The sequence below is a fragment of the Pteronotus mesoamericanus genome, unplaced genomic scaffold, assembly GCF_021234165.1.
Source record: "Pteronotus mesoamericanus isolate MK-2021 breed Mesoamerican mustached bat unplaced genomic scaffold, CSHL_Meso_final scaffold_21, whole genome shotgun sequence".
NCBI lineage: Eukaryota > Metazoa > Chordata > Mammalia > Chiroptera > Mormoopidae > Pteronotus > Pteronotus mesoamericanus.
In genome coordinates this window covers 7,123,636-7,140,692 of record NW_026555310.1, presented here as the reverse complement: position 1 = coordinate 7,140,692, position 17,057 = coordinate 7,123,636, and the positions used below count along the sequence as shown (strand labels likewise).

The window sequence follows — 17,057 nt, the reverse complement described above, 5'->3', positions numbered from 1 at the left end:
TTCTTCTTTCCTGATACTCCAACATCCATTCTTTTATCATTTACTTTCTGTTTAAAGGTTCTTTAATCAATCTTTAAAATAGGTCTGCAACAATTCTTTTAGTTTTTCTTTTTCTAGAAATGTTATTTCCCCTTTATTCCTAAATAATTGTTTTGCTGGATATAAATTTTTAGTTGACATTTCTTTTCTCTCATCACTTGAAAAATGTGCCACTTGTTTCTCATCCTCACATTTTGTTAAGAAATCCTGACATTTGAATTAGTGTTCCCCTAACGGCAATGTGATGTTTCTCCTAGGATGCTTTCAAGAGTTTTCAGAAGTTTGATTATTACTTGACGTGGATTTCTTTGAATTCTTTTAGATAAGATTCACTAAGTTCTTTAAACATGTAGCTTGGTGACTTTCACAACATTTTGAGTTTTCAGCCATTATTTCTTCAAATTGTCTTTTAGTTCTAATCTCTTCTTCTTTTCTTCCTGAGACTCTGCTTTTTTACTTTTTGTCCCACAGGCCCACAGCCCATTTTCTCCCCTTCTACTTCCCCTCACTGTCTCTTTTCTCCCAACATCTCTCTTCTCTGTTGTTCAGATTAAGTGAATTCTATTGATATTTACTCAAGTTCACTGAGTCTATCCTCTGTCATCTCCATATTACTACTGAGGCATCCAATGAAGTTTTCTTTAAATTTTCAGTTCATTCTTTTCTAAAGCTTTAGGTTTTTTGTTGACACTGTCTATTTTTCATTTGCATTTGTAATTGATCATTGAAGCATTATTATAATGGCTGCTTTAAAATCCTTAACAGATAATTCAAATATCTGATTTGTCTCAGTGTTAACATCAGTCGATTATCTTTTCTCATGCCAGCTGTAATTTTCTTGGTTCTTGGTATAATGGGTAATTTTCAATTGTGTGCCAGACCTATTTAAATCTTTTATTGTAGTAAGCAGTCACTCTGTCTAGGCTTGGCACACAGGTCCTGGTCTACTTTGTGGCTGTAGAATTAAATCACAGTTTAATTTTAAGAACCTCTGTCGTTTTACTTGGTCTGTTTAGTTTATATAGTTCTGCTGGGACTTCTACTGATCCTTGCTGGTGCTAATTGTAGGATAATAAAATGTGTTCTTTTAAGCCACCAAGTGTGTGGTAATTTGTTGTAACAGAGAAAGAAATCTAATATAGAGTTTGTGGAAGTTATATGCATGTATGTGTTTGAGAGAGTGTGTGGGGTAGGAGGTCAATAAGAATAGTCATGCTTCCATGCATACTGCTCACTCTGCTTCTCCCTCTCTGCCTGATTAACTCTAATGCATCCTTGAGGATTCAGCATCGGGGGCATCTGCTGCCAGAAACCTCTGACTACTCATCTCTCCCCAAGGCTGACTTGGGCACTCCCCGTAGATGCTCTATTGAATTCTGGGTATATATTACCGCATTTTCCATTTTATGTTGTAACTGTATATATGTGCCCCACCCTCTAGACTGTGAGAGGACTACTCTGTTCTTGTGTCTAGGACAGTATCTGGCAGCCAGACTTCACTGAATAAATGTTTATCTATTAAATTACTCAGTCTGAGTGGCAAGGCAGAGTATTCCTCAGAAGAATTTGACTTATCTACTCACTTTTAGGACCAAGTTACAAAAATCATTACTGCAAAGCATTCCTTATAGCTTTCTGATGATCCCTTATTTATGACTATTGCTAAGCCTTTGTACTAGACATATGACTGCTATAAGGACTTTCTGATATTTCCAATGACCTCAAGCTAAATGATCTTAGTAATTGAATTACACAAAAATTATTCCAACAAAAATGAAGAAACTAAAGCTCAATAAAATTAAATGACTTGCTCATATAGTGGATCTGAGACTCAAATCCTTGTCTACTGGCTGTGCTGCACTGATTTTTTCAACAAGTCATTCCTTTCTCTTTCCAGCCCCACCCCTGTCTAGCATCTGCACTAGCCTTTTGTCCTCTGCTTCCATCATTGGTGACGGTTGCCCAATTGTGAATTGCACTTGCATCCGATTCTGCCCTTGGATTCAGCTGAAAATATAAAAATATATAGAAATTGGCAACATGCTTTATATCTTATTCCAGAAAATATAAATCGGCAGAAAGAATTTTTCTCTTTCTTAAAAGTTTTTTCTAACTATAAAAGGAATATATAGTCCTTGTAGAAAACTTAGAAAATAACAGAAACGTATAAAAATGAAAACTAATATCACTCACTGTTTTGCTATCTGTAAGTATCTATTTCTCTATTCAGTTTTATTGGGAAATAATCGACATACATCACTATATACATTTAAGGTACATGGCATAATGATATGATTGTGCAATGATTACCACAATAGGCTCAACTAACAGCCATCCCCTCATATAGATACAATAAAAAGAAAAGACTGACATCTACTTTTAACATTTTAGGTCTATTTCCTTTTTTCCTGCTCCTGATTTTTTTATTCCATGCATTTTAAACATGTGAAATGAGATAAGAAAGCATTTTTTTCACCTAATATTATATCACAGTTTTTTATTTCATTGGTGATTATTCAAAAATATTTTATTCCAGCCTATGAAGACACTAGAATTTATTTAATCATTCCACAATTTTGGACATTTGCAGTATTTCCAAGTTGCAACCTCTTATATGTTGAAAGAATACATTAGTACATAAAAGTCAAATCACTTTTCTGATTATTTCCTAAGACTAGAGTCTCAGAAAAGAAGTTAGTGGATCAAAGAACATAAACGTTATATTTGTTTCCTAATGCTAGCAGCTTAAAACAGCTCTTATTCACTATCTCACAGATTAGTATGTTGGAAGTCCAGCTGGCTCAGAAGCTGATGCTCTGCTTAGGGTACTGGCTGTACCCCACTACTAATCTGTTTAGGCTTCTCAAACCATAAATCAGGGTGTTGGTGTCCTGGGCTCCTCTTTGGAGGCTCAGGAGGAGAATCATCATGGCTCGTGAAAGTTTCTGGCAGAATCCATTTCCTTCTCAGTTTCCATGTAATCTCCTCCATCCTCATGGCAGGAATGACAGGTGGGGTCCCTCTCATGAGAAAGACTCTTGGAGTCTTTCTAAATTCAGCTGAAGTTCTCAGATTGGATTATTCAGGATAATCCCCCTATTTTACGATGTGTACCTCACACATTTGTGAAGTCCAATTTCCTACGTAAGGTAACATGTTCTCAGGTTCTAGGGATTCTGGTGTGACCATCTTTGTGAGGTGGGGGCATTCTGCCTGCTACAAATGTTTTTAGGAATCTTTATAAGCATTGCAGGAATACTGTCCAGATAAACGGAGCCAAGATCTCTGCCACCGGCATGGAATGAGAGTGTGCCATCCATCCCCACCCTCACTTGCCTGTCTTTGCCTCACAGTGAGGTCAAACTTTGAAAATAGTCATTAACCAACCATTCTTCTTCTGTGATTTCATGTCCATTACCCATTCTGCTATTAGCTTCTTAGCATTTCCCTTAGTGATTTTTATTATCTCTTCATCCATCAAAGATATATTGGTCTTCTTTTGTAGCAGCTAGTTTTTAAAAATTACTTGTTCTCTAAGGTACAAGATTATTTGTTACTGTTGTGCAGTTGTGTGCATTCATCACTGCTTTTGTGATTTCTTCCACTGTATCTGCTTTCCAAGGCAGCTATCAAGTAGTTCTTCCTAAAGTGTCCACAGGGAGTGTTTTGACTTTCATATTTAAGTTTTTCATTTTGATGTGTGACGTGAAGAAAGTCTCTCAACTTACTTCTTTTTTCAGTCAGTTTCTTAAATACTGTCCATTAAATAATTAATGCAAAACTTTTATTGGGAAAAGGCAGTCATGAGGGTGCATGCTGCAGAGGCTATGCATCCTGCTTCTGCACACAAAGCAAAAGGCAGAGTCAGGAGAACACGGCAGAACTTCCAGTCTGGTAAATAAGAACCAAATGAAGTAATTTCTCCTATTTCATTTACATGTGTTTGTAACTAGTGCTGAGAAAACTTATCAAGTGGATGACAAGTAGCCAATATGGGTTTTTGATATCCCGGGCTTGTCTGTGTAGTACTGGGTCTCAACCAAGACTCAAAGCAATTTAGAAAAAGTTATTTTTAATTAAATATCGGTATAAAAAAGAGCTGTACTAGCCTACATTAATAAGCTAACTACAAAAAAACCCCAACTAACCAAAAAAATAGACTCTTACCCTCCAAACTTGAAAATCTAAACATTAGTTATGACAATACCATTCCAATTATTCTTATCCCAGTAAGACAGGAATGGCAGAGCTTCAAGCCAGGAAGACCTGGCTCCAGAAGGATGTAATTAAGACACCTTTAGGAAAATGGATAGGTGTGCCAGGTACTGAGGAAATATACTTGCAGTCTGACAAAGGACATAGATCCAGAATATGTAGAGAACGCTGACATATCGACAATAAAAAGACAACCTAATTTTAAAATAAAAAAAATATTCAAACATACACTTTATAAAAAAGAGACATGAGTGGGCATGGAACACATGGATGTTTCCTACACTCGTCACCAGGGAAATGAAAATGAAAATCACAATGAGATACCAGTTCACACTCACTTGAAAGCCTATAAAGTACAAAACACAATGCCAAGCATGTAGCAACTGGAACTTGTATGTATTACTGGGGACAATTAAAATGGTAGAATCACTTTGGAGAAGTATGCGGAAGTATCTTAGAAGGTTAAGCATGCAGTTACCATGTTACCCATCATTCCCACTAACAGTCCATTTCTCTCCAATCCTCAGCACTCACATGTTGCTTTCCTTTCTCCCAAATCTTCCACATTTTAACTTTACTATTCTCATGCTTCTTTTAGTCCCTCTTTTTCCATCTCAAATAAATTCTCTCTAATTAACTATAAAGAGACTCATTTCTTCCACATTTATCCTAGGAGATACATATATGATGGCATAAAGGTGACTTACAATTAGCTGTGTATTTTGCCTAAATAAGATGGTAACTAGTTTTGACAACTATAGATGTTAGTTATATGTCAAGAGTGACAATGAAAATAGAACATACACCAATTTAAGAAGAAAATATTTAGACTTAAAATGTTTTCTTGTCCAAATAATTCATAGCCTTCAACATTAGAAAGAAAATCACATCATAGGCATTTGAAAAGTTCATTTATTATATACTAATATACACTTTCTGTAATAAAAAAGCCTCCCAATGCATTGAACCATCTTACAAATGAAATAAGAAAATAAAATTTTCATCTGTTTATAAATGGGGTTAAATTAACTAGTACAAGCACATACATATATCTGCCCTGCAGTCTATGTGGACTCCTCTGAAAATGGCCACGAGAAATAGTGCTTTATTACCCGGCACTGTTGTACTTCTCTTGAATGTTTATATAATTACACATGTTGATATTTTCAAGTTAGTCATTTCAAACATGAAGTATTCAAAATATATACAGATTTTACAGTTTTCCATTTTTTGGATTAATCTTTGATATTTACATTTAAATACATTCAGATTAAACATTTTTAACACTCAGAAAGTAGCTTTTCCACTTGCTATCTCTTTAGATGAAGGAAAATATATCTTCAAATGCTATTTGGCAAATTTTTTCCAATAATAGTAACTTAAAAGTTATGATAGTTTCTAGTAATGCTCAATTTCCATAACAAAGTGCACCATTTTATATATTGCGCCCCTAGAAAATAATATATAAAACAAATACATACTTTCTTAAACACATTGCAGAAAAACAATTGAAATATGATTTAATATTATCATACTTATATGACACTTATATTTCATACTTGACTTTACTAAAATATAAAATACATAACAAATGTTCTTGCTACTAATTTGAAAATAAAAAGTAGCAAACTCCATTTCATTTATGTTGTAGAAGTGAGCAATAGTTTGCTTCTCTTTGTAGTGTTAGCACTTTTATTTTGATGGAGAACCACTCGACATTATATTAAATGGCAAATGAATGTCAACAAACACCTGTAGAAGGTGAAATGAACTAAATGCTATTTTAGATATGCTAAATTAAATGAACATTAGTATTAACAATTACTTTCAAATAAGAACTTATTTTCCTGCAGATGATTATGATGCTATTGTAAACATTGAAGAGCATTACTGAACTATATATAACTTGGGTTTCAAATTTAAAATATCCTCAATAGACAGATACATACAAATGGATTTTTTGAGTCCATCAACTTAACTCCCTGCCCCCACCCCAAGTAATAGAAATGTTTTGACTGTAATGAGAGAACAACTACACATGTAAAAAATAAAAATCAAATGTACCATACACTAAAATTCTGATGACGACAGAATAAGACTATATACATAAACACATAGCAATCACAGTTTCCTGCACTGAATGTTTATCAAATAAAAATGTATCAATACTGGGTAGTGTACCACCACGTGAACTGTGGTCTTCTAAAAATTCTGAATGAGAATGGAAGACGAGAGGGAGAGCATTGTTCAATGATAAAAGTATGACAAGAGGACTGGGAATAACATTAAAAAGCAAATGCCTCCAGAACAGGCGGTTTAGTTATAAGAATTATTTTTGTCGTTGCTCTATAATTTAAATAAAACCCCTCTCTTAACATTTACCAGAATATCTAAATGAAGAAGTCACTAATTCAATGTCACAAACAGAATGGGCAAAATATTCTTTTACTGTTGACGAGAAGATATTCTAGCCCGGTGTCTGATCATTCATGTGCCTTACTGGGACAGTTCATAAGACATGCCTTTTGCCTTTTTTATTAAATAGACCCAGAATATTTGGTGCAAGATTAGGGAAAGGCATTAGTTGGTTTTTGCCACCAGGGCATTTTGTTTGATGTTCTGAGAATACAAGTATTTGGTACTTTGGGAAGAAGGAGGGGGTGGGGGAGGGAATTATCCAATGACAATGATACTCAGCTACCCGTTCTGCTTGTACAGCAGCAAAAATACATCATCTTATTCTCCTCTTGCAAAACCTGGGTAGAAGAAATGTGCACCACAGATTTTAAACACATAAACAGCCATTCTTGACAAAAATGATGATTTCTTCTTCTGAAGGTGCTTGGTGATGTTGCTAGTAAACGTCTTTCGAATCTTCTTGTTATTTCTTATGAATAACATTCCAATCACTGGGGCAAAATAACTCACATGTCCTTTGGAGCATAATTTGCAACCACGTCCAGTAGAAAAAGAAAGTATTTTTGGGGGGGTTAGTGATGCTTGGAATTTGGGGGATTGTAAATCCAGTCAATTATAATGAGTGCCATGCTTCCACTCATGAAGATGATGCCAACCACAAGGAAAATCAAAGCCTGCAAGTCAAAGAGAACTTGTTAGGGAACACAGAAACAGTAAATTGTTTACCTAAGCCAGCAATCTGATTTGAATATTGAATCATATTATTCTTATAGCTCAGATATCCATGCCTAACATTTCAGTCAATTTCAAACCATAGTAGGGGAAAGAGGGTGAGAACATTGGAGAGATTTAACTCAAATGTTCAAAATACAGTAATGGTTCATTGATGAGGTACATGAAAAGGATGGAATACCCTGTGATCAATAAAAATCAAGTAACAGAAAATAATTTAATGATCTAGGGAAGGCACACAATGTTTTAGGTGAAAAAGTGTAGGTCATGATTGAGTAGCATGTATGATATAATCAAAATTTATAAAGCAAACCAATAAAAATAAAATCCTAATATATGTTGCATATTCCTTGGGGAAATAAAACAAAGTGTGCATGTGTATGCATAATAGAATGTTTTAGAATTTTAGCAGTACAAACAGCCTTATACAGTACTGCACAGGTCAGTTTCCTAATTCTATACACGAAGGAAGCGGCTGATGTTTCTTTTCACTAGAAAGAATCGAGGATACAATTTTACTCATTTTTACATCTGATAAAACTGAAAATGGGTATCTCAAACAGGATAAGTAACTAGCCAAGGTCACACTGTTATAAAAGTCCAAGAAGGATGGACTACTTAGAGTGGAAATTTAGGCGTGAGATGAAGGGAAGAGCTATTGATGCCAAACTGCCCTGAAGTGCTGAACAACTGAGGAGGTGAATGATTCCCAGGCAAAATTCAGGGTAGTTCATCCAGTAAGAGGCATTCTTTTCAAGCCTTAATATAAGACTTTATTAAGCAGTCATTGGTAATATTCAATTATTGGAAAAATAATTATTTCTAACATATTTTTCGTTAGTTTTATTATGGAAAAGAAATACATATTCTCTAGTTTAATGAAACTATATTTTATATCTAAAGAGGTAAGAAAACAAATGCTTCCATTCTGGACCTCAGTCCACAACAGAGGATGATAGGTAACTGTGGAAGGGAAAACAAAAGCATCATTTCTTCTTTTGGCCTTACTAACATAATGAATATGGCCCAAATGTTTACATTATTTCATAACACTACTGGGGAGCCTCATTCCTTCCTGCACAATTTCCCACAGATAGTACAGCAAAAGCTGAGTGGTGGACGCCTGGTATACACGTTGCCTGTGGGAAAACTCCATTAGCCTTTGACAGGCAGGAAGAACTCAATACGAGATATTTGGTATTTGAACAGAAGCAATCCGGGAATCATCTGAGCGCCAGAAATCTACCCCCCTTACTCTCCAGCTCATCTTTAATTTTTCATTCTTGTTCATCAATTCATATTTTTTGAACCATGTGTATTTTCTGGTTTATTCGAAGTAGTTAAAAAATGACTTGCAATGGGGAAAACTGCAAGCCTTACTTACCCCGATCTTTTGGGGTGACCGAAGAGGTTCTTTCTTGACAAGTTTAAGATAAAAAGCTGCTGGGAGAATGAAAATCAGCATAGTGGCCGAAGAAGCCCCTGCGAGAGGAACACAGGATGGGTCAGTGGCTCACACAGAAGGCCTGGGACAGCGAGGCAGAGACCGAGGGCACGCAGTGCAAACACACCACATCCAGAGCTACCCCAATCTTAGCATGAGAAGCATCCTGAGATCCTCTTGGTTGCTTATTCAAAGGAGATAGGTTTATAAAGAAAATTAAAATGCACCTAACATCACAGCTACATACTAAGTGTACATAACATATAATCAATAATAAAATGACTGTTACAAATTTACAGGATATTATAGTATTACTGGTAATGCTATAAACACCTATTAAAGAGGCTGAACTCATCCCACACCCTTCCTATACGCTTCTAACTTCTCAAGTGGCTTACGCTTAATTTTTAGAAGTTTTATATGGTACTGTATTTTAAAATGGAGTACTCCATCAAGTCAGCAGAATAAAGAAATTAACTATGTTAACAGGCCACACAGTAAAGGGAAATAATATGCTTTACAAAATCAATCTTCTCCTCCTTCAAAGATATTCTTAATGCTCAGCTAATACTCACAGACCCGAGAGAGCATCCCATAGGTGAAATCTATCTTCCTTACTTTTTGATGCAGAGTTTAGACCTAAGTGCAAATCCTGGGCCCACTCCAAGGTATATGACTTGACTTCTAAGAGTCTCCGTTTCCTCGTCTGTCAGAAAAGGACTAGAGGACCTATAAGGCAGCATGTGGCACTAACATTTTCTGATCCTGTGAGTAACTTCCAGTGTCACCTGGGAGGGAGGGAAGGTGACAGCAGGAGTCCCACTGGACTCCTAGGACCACTGTGAGCCTGAGACAAGTGGGGATCCTTGACGTCCCAGAAGAGTCTCCTTGTCTGACATTTAACTAAATGAAAAGGTGAAGGGACTAAGAAGTGCAAATTGGTAGTTACAGAAGTCAAGGGGATGTAAAATACAGCTTAGGGAACATAGCCAGTAATATTGTAATAACTGTGTGTGGCGCCAGGTGGGTACTGGAAATACTGGGGGAGCACTTTATAAAGTATACGGCTGTCTAACCCCTATGCTGTGCACCTGAAACTAATACAAAATAATATTGAAAGTAACTATAATTGATAAATAAAATTTAAATTAGATAGAAAACCAAAGCCTTTCTGAAACTTACCTATGAATCCAAAAATGTATTTTATAGTTGGCACAAGGATGACCAAAACATTATTAAGTGCAAGAAGTATGGCTGCAATCAGGAAATGTCTTATCCAGCTGAAGGGTCTTCTGGGAAATAACAGTGTGGTCACTGATGTACGAATCTGCAACAAGAAAGTTCAAAGGCAAGGTTACGGCTTTGTTTTCAACTTTATTATTTCAAATATTCTCATTGCTCTCGAGCGTTTTCTTTTTTTTTTAAATTGAATTTATTAGGGTGACACTGGTTCACAAAGCCATATAGATTTCAAGTGTACAACTGAACAAAACATCTCCTGCACACTGCATTGTGTGCCCATCCCCGCAAGCAAAGTCTCTTTCTGTCCCCATTTCCCTCCATCTTTGCCCACCTTCCCCCTGTGCCCCCAACCCCACTCTGTTGTCTGTGTCTTAGTGTTATGTATATCCTTTTTTTGGTTAATCCTTTCACCTTTTTCATCCAGGCCCTCACCCACTTCTGACAGTTGTTAGTCTGTTCCATTTTTTCTATTTTGTTTGTCAGATTATTTTGTTCATTAGATTCCACATACAAGTGAGATCATGTCATATTTGCTGTTCTCCGACAGGCTTGTTTTGCTTAATGTAATATTCTGCCCTGGAGCATTTTCTTTGTTTCTCCTTTTTTTCCCAGAAAAGATTTTGATGCTGATTTTTTTAGAATTTTTTTATTGTGGTAAAATACACATAAAATTCACCATCTTAACCATTTTTAAGTGTACAGTTTAGTGATATTAAGTAAATTTGTATTAATTAATTAAGTAAATTTGTGCAGTGCTGATTTTTATGTGTCATTTTTTTTCTTTGTTGATATATTTATCTTGTGCTCATTTCCTCAGGTTTCAGAATTTTTTCTTAAAAATAATATCAGTCAGAAAAAGATAAAATAACATATAAAAGGTATAATTCAGAGATACATTAAAAGTCTTGTTGATTTCTAATTACTTCTCATCAGACTGATCACATATTAAGGGGAGCACTGAATTGATTTGCATGGGATTGCAAACGGAATTTTTACAACCCTTGGTTTTCTTTAATTTTGCATTGTACTTAACTCTTTTCTGATACATTTTTACAATATAATACTCTTTGTGTTTACTTCTTTTTCTCTTTCCTCTTTTATTGCCCCACCCTCAATTATAGATTATAAATGCAAAAAAAGGCAAGGAACTAATAATGTTAACATTCCTCTGAGTTTCTAGCTTCGAGTCTGGCACACAGCAGGCACTCAATAAATGCTGAATTACATTAAGCAGGATGAATCTTTCCCCTCCCTTCAGGATCCTTGACAGATTTCAGTCCTATTTCAACAGCTGAAATAAGTAGGTGAAGGGTCAAGAGAGGCTCTCCTTTCACAGCAGCCGCTCAAGTTACCCTGATGTAACTGGATAAAAAGGTCCTCGTGGGTGGACGGAGGGCGTGCCAGTCCTGTTTGAACAGCTTAACAAAGTTGAACTTAGTCTTATCTTTGGGATCTTTTAGAAGACAATTTGGACTTAGTGGAATTAGTCTATTGGCTTTTCAGTAAGTGAGCACTTCAGTTAAGCCGGGACTTCACACTTTTAGAAGTGCTGGGATTGATTTTCACTTAAAAATTTTACTTCTGAAGTCTCTTGTGGCATGGAGATGGGAATTTACTTAAAAGAGAGAAAATGTAAAATATAGTATTTTGAAACACTGTATGTATGTATGAATGACAAAAACTTCCAGCTGAATTGCTTGCAGTTTCGAATGTGACATTCCATTCATACCACTCCACCAAAAATTGAAGCCATCTGTTCAGTTTTAAAAGGCAATTTCATTTCCAGAACGGCAAACCAGACAGTCTCTGGAAATGGTTTAAGGGAGACTTTGTAACAGATTTTGAAAATTGGATTAGCAAAAATGATGAAAGTCATTGTGAAAAGGACTGGGGAAAGCAAATGCCTTGATTTTGTTTTCCCCACAGACTATAAATTCTACGTTATGTCCTACAATTAGTGCTTACTTAATATTGCCCAACTGGTCTAATTAGTAGGGTTAAAATGAGCTTTCTATGGTACATACACAGTGCTTAAGAATTTGTTTGTCTGAAAGTGCTAAGTTTATAGGATAAACAACTAGAATATAGGTTATTTTAAGGCAGAGCTCACGTCTATGTGCTGTTTAGTCCTTTGTTAAAGTAATGCATTTAACTCAATAAGCTGAGTTAGAGGCAATCCTATACGTACAATATAAAGAGTTTCTAAAGGTCACATGGCTCCCAGAGAGATGAAGGTTTAGCCCAATGATGTAAGAGACAGAGAGTTTACAAGAAAAATGGTTGAAATAAATGGTGAATGCTTGCCTCTCATAGCGAGTAAGGAATGGCAGCACCCCAAACAGAACTGAAGACACAGAGGGCTGCCAAGGCATTCATTCCTGAAGAAGGCAGCCAGGCGAACAGGGAGACAGCAGGCTGCTGGCGGTGGTAGGTGGAGGTGCAGAAGAACAGAAGGAGACTTGCTGGTCATTCCAGGTTAAAATGCAGCCTTGACAAGTGAGCCTGGGATCAAAAGATCCTTAGCAATTCTGTTTACCTATGTCAGGGTAGAGGTCGCTCTGGCTGATTACCCACAAAGCACTGCCTGCTGTTCCACTTATCTAAGTGCCCTTTTCTCTACAGACACAAACTGATAAGAACCTGGAAATGTAGGTCAGATGCTGTCGGGGGTGGGGAGAGTCCCCAGCAACAGCCATGGGTTTTGACCAGAATGATTCCAGCAAAGTTCTACGCAGCTCTAGAAAAAGTGTTCTGAACAAGACCTCTTAGGAGGTGCTATGTTGTAACGTAGGGACCTAATGTAAAGTCAGAAATGCAGTGGCAGGGTAGAAAGTGGGAGCTTTAGGTCTGAATTGCATGAAAAGGGAATAAACCACAGTTCTACTTTTAGGATTGCTTAGAACGATACCCATGGGTCACAGTTCCACTCCAGTTTTCATAGCAACATCTGCCATATTTCTGTGCTTATACCTACAGACACTTTACAACAGATCTGAAGGCAACATACATAAAAAGAATAATTTTACTATAGTAAAATAAAATAAAAGTAACTAGAGAATCTGAGACATGATCTCTTTTTTGTAAGCTGTGGCAGGTGGAATCTAAATCTCTGAGTTCTTAATAAACCTGTTAGAATCACTTGTTTTTCTGTGTTTCATGGTGCGGTGTGAATCTTACTACATAAGGGGAAGCACAGCTAGTCCTTGGGGAGGAGGTGCGTTTCATTTGCTTGTTTGCTTCATTATTTCTATAGGGATAGCAAGATGAAGTAAATAACCTTCTTATCTGTCAAGAGTCTCCTGATACAAAGAAACCTGTCAGGAGAACCACACTGTGACTCAGCATTTGATACCTTGAAATTCTTGGCTCTAAGATTGTAAGAAACAAAAACACCACTAACAACTTTTCTGTCACTGTGGGGGAAAGCGTCTGAATGTAGCCGTGTGGCACTGACTGAGACAGGGAGGCTGGACCCCCATCTACATCATCTCGCGCATCCACGGAGGCTCCATTCATTCAGCCCAGACGTTCACCCAAACTGGAATTAGAGACGAATATCAGTAAGGGGAACAGTCTATGCTTTTGCTAGAAAAGGGAGTTTGTACATCTCCAGGAAAGGTACGATTCATTTGGAGAGCATTTTTCTTAGTGAACTTTGCTGAGACTCTCCTACATCAGTCACTGTGTATATCCCTAACCTCCAGGGATTTATAACCCAGGGAAATGTGGACGCGCATACAGATCATCTCCACGTGACACTGTCAGGGCAAAACAGAATTACATGTAGAAGGTGTTGTAAAAGCCAACGTTGGATAATGAAGGAGAGCAGTTCATTATTTTTCTGAAACTTGTTCGCAATGGTCAATTTTGGTTGTAATGGACATCTAATGGGGGGAATTTCAAAACTACTATGACTCTTGATGGCCAGATTTATACCACTGCCTTATCTATGACACAAGGGAAGACTGTCTATGGGGATGTTGGGGTTATTAATGTTGAGGTGAAAAGGTCATCAGTAAATGAAAGGCTGACTTGTACTTTCCATTGTCATGATCCAGCCGCCAGTGTTACGCTTGGAGCACTGCATTAGTTCAACAATTACCCACTAGCTGTGTGACCACGGCCAAGTCTGTTAATCTCCTGAGACCAAGACTTGAAAGCACTGTATTTAGGCTGTATGAATACAGCAATACAGAAGCACATACCAGATTTCTTTTATAAAATGCTTTGATTGAACAATGATGTACCTACTGTGTACCAAAATTTAGTTAGTGCTATCTTTACGTACAGAAAGAAAGGCTCCCGATATTCTTCTCCCAGTGACGTTGTTTGCCTAGAAATGTTACCCTATCCTACCCTGTCTGTCTACAGCTGTCTTCTGCTTTGTACCCACCATGGAGCTGATTTTAGGCTAAAGCTGTGTGTGTGTCATTTAAAATACTTTCAGATACACGAGAGGCAAGACATTATTTAACAGTAAATATTAGCCAACACAGTAATAAGGATCTGATTTCATGCACTCACGAAAAAGGAATGTGCCAAAAAATATTTCAGGACACAAACTGCATTTAAAGTAACCGCAGTCATTACATGAGTAGTCCTCGTATGTTTGGCCCCGTACGGAACATTCCGTACAGGACAGTGCTGGTTACTGTGTCGCTTATTTTTTCCCCTGAAATGAATGAGTAAATTCAGTGTTTATGAAAGGAGAAGAGTTGGCAGCAAAGCGCAGACCTATGTTTATCCATAGGTGGTGGTTTTAACTCACGCTGCCCAAACCTCCACAACCAGCCCTGCTCTGTGATCCCAGAAAAAATGACGTCAATGGCAAATGCCAAGAAAGGGCAATGCATTGAGGACGTGTGTCAATTTGGGGAGAAGTAAAAGAGATACATGATGGATGATATAACTTTTTCAAGAAATTTGGTTTTAGGATGCAATTTCCTTAACATGAATCCCCTTCTCATTAGTCTTCAAGGAATTAAATAAGGTGACTTTTGGATGTTATCGTTGCACATAAACTGGGGAAAAAAATGAAATACCTTCAAAACTATGGTGAAAATGTAGTATGACTTGCAAGTTATTGTGGTTTCGGCTTTCAAGTTTCAGAAGTTATATGAATTCCTACTCATGTCTACTAATCCACAAGATAAGAGCTCAAGATCTGTTTTTTGAATTTGAATTTAAAAATAAATTTCTGCCTCAATAAGGCTGGAAAATAAATATAAAGTTCATGATTTTTCCCTATACTTCAACAACTCTTAACAACAAAAAATATCTGGCCCTGGCTGGTGTGGCTCAGTGGGTCGAGTGCTGGCCTGTGAACTAAAAAGCCACTCTTGGATTCCCAGTCAGGGCACATGCCTGTATTGCGCGCCAGGTCCCTGGTTGAGGGCATGCAAGAGGTAAACGATAAATGTTTCTCTCACATATCGATGTTTCTCTCTCTTTCTCTTTCCCTTCTCCTCTCTCTAGAAATGAATAAATGAAGTCTTAAAATAAAATAACATTTAAAAAATATTTGCTCTATTCTCATATTAAGTAGTCAATTTTAAGTGGCTCCAAAATGCTATATAAAAATAATAATGTCCTCAGGCATTGCAATTGAAAACTTAGGTTACAATTAAACCCAAATCAAGTCAGAACATATGTACTAATCTATGGAGTCAAGCAGGATTCTTTCATCAAAACTGTATGTACTTACTGGGAACAGCACGATGGGCACAGTTAGCGTTACTGCCACAAGGACTGCCAGGCGTACCATGAGGAGAGGGGTGTCGAAGGTATACACTTTGATGTAAGCATGAAGTAATTCATCTTCAACTTCTCCTGCAAAGAGGAAGAATAGAAAGAGTTCATTCGATGTTGTCAAGTCATTACTGATTACCTATCTCAACATTTTATGGAGGGAACATAGTTCAGCAGGAAAAACTTATGTCTGGGAGTCCAGACGCTTCTGTTTTAACCGTGTCTCTGAGTTTATTAGCTCTGCGACCGTTGAACAAAGGGGTTCTGAACCTTTGTAAGCTGCAGAAGCTAATAGGAAATCATTGAGAGGCTTCTCTAGCTTATTTGCATGGTGATAAACCTATCTCCGCTCTACAGAAGCCTCACAAAACAGACGATAGACTGAGGTGCTCTGGGAGAAGGGCGTCCAAAGCCCAAGCCCCGCCAACTGTCCCTCACATCCTGTCACTCTCTTCTGCCCCCACCTGCCCAGCCAGCCTTGAGGCAGATTCTCATAACCCAGTAGGGAAACCCTGGATAAATGATCTCAAACATTTTTTCAAGCTCAACAGTTATAACTCCATGACAAGACTGATAAACTTACATTTGGCTTTTTCAAGTTTTTGCTCATCTTAGGAAACTCAGAGTCAGTATAATTAACATGTAAGGATGAGTTAGTATGATTTTTACAAGGTCTCCCAATGAATATTGCTCTAAGATTAACAAGCTGCCTTCCTGGAAAACACATTCATTCAAAATTTCAGGCACAAAGACATGCCGATAGAACCAGGTATAGTCTGATTTTCCCACTACTCACCTCAAAATCAGACAAAGGTGGATTAAAAAAAATCTTCAGTGGTATTGACCTGACTTATTAACTCAAAACCAGCAAGGAGTTAATGCCCAGTCTAAAGCAAGTACTTGTTTAATAGCCAAATATTAGTCAAATAGAATAAAGCTCAATCAAATGATGATCCCTTTCCTCCAGCTTTTTCCTCCCCAACTTGTCTTGCAATCACTTTCATTTTTCAAGTCATTTGGAAGAATGCAAAAAGTTAAGTTTATATAAAAAGTGTGAGTGTGTGTGTGTGTGTGTGTGTATGTATCTCACATTGATTAGTGTGAACAAATGCTAGCTGTTCCATGTTTGACTCCCTGAAATTTGTCTATAAGGCCATGCTTCCTATAAGGGAATATCAGTCCTATTCCTTTTTGTGTCCTGTTAACACGCCATAGAGGA

At 37.1% G+C, this 17,057-nt stretch overlaps 1 protein-coding gene across 2 annotated transcripts in view; it reads right to left on the bottom strand.

Annotated features, from left to right (window-relative positions):
• Positions 1-5,168: 5,168 nt before the first annotated feature.
• The window catches only part of SLC38A4 (solute carrier family 38 member 4), a 67,922-nt gene continuing 56,033 nt past the window's right edge, over positions 5,169-17,057 (bottom strand). For both annotated transcript variants that reach the window (XM_054591189.1, XM_054591190.1), the window contains 4 exons: positions 15,795-15,919; positions 10,031-10,175; positions 8,789-8,886; positions 5,169-7,346 (listed from right to left, as the gene is read on the bottom strand). In XM_054591189.1, coding sequence (XP_054447164.1) covers positions 7,245-7,346; positions 8,789-8,886; positions 10,031-10,175; positions 15,795-15,919 — 470 coding nt within the window. In that variant the 3' untranslated portion in view covers positions 5,169-7,244. The remainder of the gene's footprint in view (positions 7,347-8,788; positions 8,887-10,030; positions 10,176-15,794; positions 15,920-17,057) is intronic.